The 7,335-nt window shown below is 39.3% G+C and overlaps 1 protein-coding gene across 1 annotated transcript in view; it reads right to left on the reverse strand.

The window, feature by feature from the left end:
* ASRGL1 (asparaginase and isoaspartyl peptidase 1) overlaps nt 1-7,335 on the reverse strand; it is a 39,135-nt gene that overhangs the window by 25,191 nt on the left and 6,609 nt on the right. Inside the window, exon 2 of the mRNA XM_075063799.1 lies at nt 5,190-5,332. Coding sequence (XP_074919900.1) covers nt 5,190-5,332 — 143 coding nt within the window. The remainder of the gene's footprint in view (nt 1-5,189; nt 5,333-7,335) is intronic.

Below are 7,335 nucleotides of genomic sequence, written 5' to 3' on the forward strand. Positions count from 1 at the left end.
CTGGTTGGTGGCAGCACTACAAGATCTAAGCTGGTAATTAAGCTTAGGGGGATTCATGCTGGTACACCATCTTTTGGACTCTAAGGTTCAAAGTGGGGATTTATACCATGACAACAAGTTTAGGTCATACTGAAGTCAATGGGACTTAAGTACATATTCTTAAAGTTAAGTACATGCTTAAGAGCTCTGCTGAATCAAGGCCTGAATGAATGTTCTCAAACTTCTGAGCCCCTTCCTATTCCTCAGAAAACATGCCTATGAATTTATTCAGTTTTGCACTTCTGTCATTCTGCTTTACTAGGAGCTTTATAACTTTGACAGAATGAGGAAAAAAAATTTTAAAACAAGAAAAGCATTTAAAAACATTAAGGTCCAAATCCTTTAACTAGTGCCTATCCTGAGCAGCTTGGCTGGGTCCGGGCAGTGTTGTAGAAGGGAGAATTTGATGCTAAGAGTCTGATCCTACGAGATGCTGAGTGCCATCAACTCCCACCAACTTCAAAGGTTGTGACATAACAAAAAAACAAAACAAAAAATCCCACCTCTACCCTGACACAGATGCCAGGACACAGTGTTTCACTGTTATTAAGCAGCAAAACTAGAGACCTAAGAACATACAGGCAACCTGACTTTAAATTGCCTGGGGTCTATCACAGAGTGTATTACAATCTTAGTGTTAAATGTTGCAAACATTTACACATGAGTACCTTTACTCCCGTGATTAGCCCCACTGAATGCATTGCTTGTGTGCGTAGGCATTTGTAAGATCACGACCTTAAGATACATCTGCACCGGAATAAAAGACCTGCAGCACGACTGCCGCTGGCCCATGTCAGCTGACTCAGGCTCACAGGACTCAGGGCTATAAAATGGCTGTGTAGACATTCACAGTCAGGCTGGAGCCCAGGCTCCATGAGAAGGGAGAGTTACAGAGCCCAGGCTCCAGCCTGATCCTGAATGTTGACACAGCAATTTTGAAGCCCCACATACTGAACCTCATGAGCCTGAGTCAGCTGATCGAGGCCAGCCACAGGTATTTAATTGCCAGGTAAACACACTCACAGTCAAACACTTTTTACTTTTTTTTTTATTGTCAGACTAAGTCCTTATTCATGAGAACACAGACATGGAACAATTCACTGTAGAACTGGAGACATGAGACAGGAGTCTTCTGTGTCTTCATAACAATGGACAATACAGTCTTATATGCTGAGTGATGTTACCAAACAATAGAAGACATACCTGTACTGTGAGTCTATTAATATTTGTCAGGGAGAAGAATAAAAATAGTGTAGTGTATTCTGACAAAGCTGAAATGATCTTGTACTTTGCTGAACAAAACTTCCTTTGTGCAATACTGTCCCATATGCCTTTGTAACTAACCCAGTAGCAACCTGTGATTCAAAACCTCCGAGAATTAAGGTGGGAAGAGAGACACTTAAATACATACATTTTAAAGAACATTTTAAGAAGTCTACCTCCAGCACCTGCTCTCTTCTGCCTCCCTCCAACAAAAGGCAGACAGGCAATGGAAACCTGTTCATTGTATTTGATTTTAAAACAGAATTTATATTGATTCACTTTTAAAATAATCACTCGAAGCCATTACATATCTAAACAAACTACTTTTCATTTTATATGCCCATATTAGGTTATTTAATTTTTAAAAAAAGTTTGTTTAGCAAAGCAGCTCTCAAGTATTCCCAGCATGCACTGCTCTGGTGATGCCTTCACACCTTAGAATAGGTTCTGAAAAGGGAAACTTTGTCAACAGAGGGGGAGTGTCACAGAGGGCCCATTCCTTTAAGATAACTCTTACTAGGAAGGAACACAGGATGATTTAGTCTATAGCACTTTTCTAAAAGGTTTGTTTATTTAACAATTTTATTGCATAGCCTACAGCAGAAAAAACCATCTGGAATATTGAAAAATGGACTTCCCTTCCCCCTAGAGAGGTATATACGATACTCACTTCTTCCCCCACCTAGTTTTTCCATGGCCTCTTGAATATGTTTATTAAATAAACAATATTGCAGATATTGGCAGTTAGTGGAATATAAATAATATACAGCTGTTTCCAAAGTGAACAAGAAGGTCTCAGGGTTGGGTGCAACAACGAGATGGGTCCATGGATGGTAGCCAGTTTAAAGACTTTGGCACCACCTTGAATTCAGACTAAGATTGCCACGTGTTTATCAAGACCCAGGCACAATACAGAACACAGCAAAGTAAACTACCTCCTGCATTAGGAGCTATATTCTGTATTTAAAATTTTTGGGGTCTAATTGAGGGAGCGGGTGTACTGTAAGTTTAAATTCTATCACAACTCATTCACTCCACAGAAAACACCAAGTAAACTAGTGTTCCTGATCATTATACAATCTTGCCTATTTGAGTTTTATTTTCTCCTGGGAAAATGCCTAATAATTCTTTCATTTTTGGATGGCTATTTCACACACAATCTTTCCTATACATCATTTTCTATTTTCTGTTCATTTTAAACAGATAATTTTAACAGGAACTGCTCCACAAAGGGATATGTTGGCTCAGTAACATTACCTACTCAGCCTTTCACCTCATAGACACTTTCTCATTTTCTGTTTTACATAAGTCATCAGTTAAAGTCATTCTGGTACTCTCATTTTCTTTTGGCTAAGTTTGACCCAACGTGAGAGCTTGAGTTACAGAAAGCAGGATACCCACGGGATGTTGCAGATTTAAAGGAGTTGTTTGGCCACCAGATGGAGCCCAAATTGTTCCACAAGCAGAACTTGAAACACTGATAATTTACGAAAACAGCTTTTATAATTATTATGGCTGTTTTTCAAAGATACTAAAGGAGTTAAGTACTGATTTCGTTGAAATCCAAGGGATCTGGGCACCTAATTCTTCTTGGATGCCTTTAAAAAATCCCAGCCTTCATCTTCCATGTATTATGGAGTTCAAAAGTGTTCCCAGTGCATACAAAAAAAAGCTTTGTAATATGCAAATATTAGACCTCCATTCAATTTATTAGCAACTACATTTTTTTTTTCTTACTTTCCATCAACAGGGTACTCTTTAAAATGATGTGCATGATGTTAAGAGTAGCTAGGGCTGTACAAAGACAAAGTTACACTTGTGTGCAGAGGACTGCTACAAGGCCTAGCTCAGCCATTTGTAAGGTTGTGCAGGAGAGGAACTGTGGTTGGAGCAGCCGAGCTGGAGGCTTCTGCACCTTCTGTGCACCACAGAGGAGGTCTGCACATATGCTGCTGGCCCAAAATTTCTGTCTACAGCAAGCAGAAGGGCAAAGCTGGTTAACAGACCAGAATTCTAGTCAGTGGATGGGAAAAGGTGAATTCTCCTGCTGGCTGAAAATATATCAATTACATCCCCACCACCCACCTGGACTTCTGTGTGAAGCCTGGTTACTAGAGCTTTGAGGAAAGGATTTAAATTTTACCAGAAAATAAAATCTTTGTTTTGTCAGATTAATACAAGCAATCTGTTCGTGTATAATAGCAGTCTATTACTTGACTTAAAAATCTAGCCTCAATATTTTTGACTACCAAAAAATTTTACCCACCACTGTACAAAGACTTCACCATGATTGTAGGGAAAGAGAGAGGCAAGTAAATAATACCATACAGCTCTTGAAAAGCACTTTTCATCAGTAGCTCTCAAAACACTTTACAAAGAGGGGTCAGTATCATTATCTCCATTTTACAAATGAGGAAATGGAGGCACAGAGTAGGAAAGTGATCTGTCTAACATCACCTGATAGGTCAGTGGTGGAGCTGGAACCAGAAAGTGGGTCTCCAGAGTCCTAGTTCTGTCACCTGAGATGGCTTTTTCAAGAGTGCTTACTGTTAGCCAGCCCTGCTCCCACTCAAGTCAAAAGGTGCTTTTACCATTCAAAGACAATAGCCAAATCAAAACTTCTATCCTTTGAAACATGAATTGCCAAAGGTTATTAAAGGTGACCAGTTTAAAAAAAAAAGTTACAACTTGTGTCTTTTAGAATTTTGAGAAAGACCTGGAAATATTCTTCTCAGGCTTATTTTTACATTAGAAATGTTAGGCCTTGTCTACCCCGGTTTTGCCTGGATGACTATGAACATCTGTAGAATTAATGAGAGAAACGTCACAGGTGAATGAAACCTTAGTAACTGAGTGAAAAAGAGATTTTTTTTTGTCAGAATCCTTAAAGGAAACCAATCTAGAATTTTTATTTCTTTTTACATTTGTTTAACCCAGTGTTTTGATGACAAACATTTTGGTGGAAAGCTCTCTTTGTTAGAGATTCAAACTCCCTATTCTTCTGTTAAGGGCTAAGATTGCTCCAACTCCAGTTCTGCAGTCCTTCAGGAAGACTTTCAGGACAAGTCTTAATATTCTTGATCATACTAGGTTACAAGAAGAGAAACAAATACCTTTAAAATCCCACATATTCAGGCTTTTATAAATCATGAAAGAGGGAGAGGGGGCAAATGTTTGTACTCCTCCTTTGTAAATCACCTTTAAAGTAGTCAAGTCCAGATGCTTATGATTCCATTTGCTGCGTACTCTGATAAATTATGTTCAAACAAGTTCATTTACCACAAGTTGCATCTTTTACTTCGATCTGCGCCTAGTGCAAAGTTGTAGTGCTAGTCTGTGACATCACTAGTCTTTCCAGATCATCTGATTAGTTCAGAAAATCTTAAAAGTAGAAGTGGACACGTCATCCAGTGTAAACTATTAAACGATCTAAGAGAGTCACTATTGTGTCATTTACTTCTATCGCCTAACTTTGCATGATTGTCTGTAGGGGACAATCTCCAGTATATTGTCCTGCAGGATCAGGCAGGAGGGCTGTGAGAGAGACTGCTCTTATTAAAAGAAGTATCTATAGTATTAGCTCATAAAGTGAAAACAACTGGCAAAGTAAATTTGTATATCAATTTCTCCTCAAGCTTTCAAGTATATGCAACACTCTTTTAAGTGTTGAATAAAAATTAGCACTTCAGCTAATTTGAAAATCTTAAAATAAAAATAGTCTTGCCTCTTTATATTCATGCCTATGGTCTCTACCAGTACCACTGATTTCTTCTTCCCTCCCTGATTTAAAATACTACACAAACATCATAGTCAGTGAGGTGTATCAATACATGCAATGAAATCTTAAAATAAAGAATGTTTCTTATTCAAGTGCACATTCAGCATACCTTTTCCATGACAAGACGAGCAAGCTTTATTGGGTTAGCTATACATTTAACTGCAGATACTGCTCCTGAGGCTAGACTTTTTCCATCCATGATAATGGCATCCATTTCTACTTCACCCTTCTCATTTAAAACAGATCCACAGCCTAAAGACGAAAAGGAGGGGGGGGGGGGAGAAGACATTAAGATCTAAACATGGGGTGATTCAGTTTTATTAGCTTTTATTAGGCAAACCTTTTTTCCAGTTTGTGTATCAGCTTGTTTTAATTCTCCTAAATGCCAAACAGGTTTTGAAAAGAGAAACATTCCTGTTCAAACAGAAATAATTAGCAGGATGGTACATGGAACTTAATATAACTGAATTTTAATGGTACCTAAGTCACATTAGGTGTGAAGGGCAGAGTTATAAACAACTATAAATGAGACTTTCTACCCCAATATCATTTTTTACCCATAAAACTATTTTACATCCACATTCCTCCAACTATAGATGTAATGCAACCTAGCTGCTCAAATCAGAGATAAAGGCCCATGGTATCTTGCCAGGCCAAACAACAAGATTTCAACCACTGTTGGATCTGATGCAATAGCACAAATGCAAAATTCTAGCCAGAATGTATTTTCCATTCACCAAGAGTCTGAAATATGGTAAAATATTTATTATTAGCAAAAATAAATGAAGGAGTTAAGTAAAACACTAAGATAAAATGCTGTGAAAATCTAAGCAGTTCTTGGAATAGCTTTTGTAACTATTTATGTCAATTCTGTAGCAAAACCTTCCATTAACAATGAGATGTGTGATATGCAGGGTAGTGCTGCAAAAAACTCTAGTAATTGGAATATTTTATTATGGGTGCTGGTTAGTAATCGATCATCACTGAAATCAACACAAAAGTCTTGCACACAGTAGGGAGAAAAGTACAACTCCATTTGAAGTCAAGCTCCTGATAGAAACACTTTCAGAATGTTGTAAACAGGATTGGTGCTTTAGCTGTGCTTAAACTGTGAAAAGGTATTTTCCTGTTAGTAAACATCAGTTTCCATCTTTCTTTAATATTGGTTTAACAATCTCTGACATCAGACTCTTAAGTCAAAATATTATAGACCTGGTGACACTGATTTCTATGAGATTATTCACCTGAGTAAAATTATGTATGTGCTGATGTAGAGGGGATGAAGTATCGGTGAGCTCAACTCCTCACTTTCTACTAAAAGCACAGAGCTCTCCTTTCCCACATAGTTTGAATTCATCCACAATTTAGGATTGCCAACTCTCCAGATTGTCCTGGAGTCTTCTGGAATCAGCACTGATCTCCTGGTGACTACTGAAAGCTATGTGGGAGATTTTAATAGGATATTTTAAGAAAATTACATCACATCAGTTGGGGGGGAAAAAAAATCTCCTGGAATAGCTTCAGTCAGAGTTGGCAACCCTACAGCTGCTCCTGCACTATTCAGGTCAGTAAATTGCAGTCTGTGACTACCACTGGCTGCCATCTCCCTGCTGGGTCACATATCTGTTCCTACCTCACATGCCCAGGAAGACAAGTTCATGCAGGTGTTTCAAACCCAGGGTGTTCAAACATGACAGCTGCTGTGCATTGAGATGGGCATAACTAATCACAAGCCACTAAATTTGCAGCAGCACTTCACAAAAATATGGGTCATTTAGCCCAGCTTTGAATCAAAGCAGGGAAGCAAGAGCCAAGGGAAACCCAAGGGCCAGCACGCAGTGGGTCTAACCTCTTCCAAATTGTAGTAAGGGTTGCAGGGCATTGCACTTATCTAGCAGATGTGAGGGAGTCTGTGTGTGCCCCTTTGTCTCCTCTCACTGGAGCCTGTTTCTCCACCCTCCCTACTATCTATGGACCATAGTGTAGCTAGGTCTGCAAGGGAGAAGAGAGCATAAAGAGCCTTAGGGTATGGCTACCCTGGAGAGTTGTAGTGCTGGTGATGGGGTTACAGTCCAGCAACTTACTCTGTGTCCACACTTGCAAGGCACAGCCAGCGCTGCAACTCCCTGGCTGCAGCGCTGGCTGTACACCTGGTCTGCTTGGGGTGTAACGATTGCAGCGCTGGTGATGCAGCGCTGCTTGTCAGGTGTGGCCACCAAAAGCGCTTTTATTGGCCTCCAGGATATTAAGAGGTA

The sequence above is a fragment of the Chelonoidis abingdonii genome, chromosome 3, assembly GCF_003597395.2.
Source record: "Chelonoidis abingdonii isolate Lonesome George chromosome 3, CheloAbing_2.0, whole genome shotgun sequence".
Classification (NCBI taxonomy): domain Eukaryota; kingdom Metazoa; phylum Chordata; order Testudines; family Testudinidae; genus Chelonoidis; species Chelonoidis abingdonii.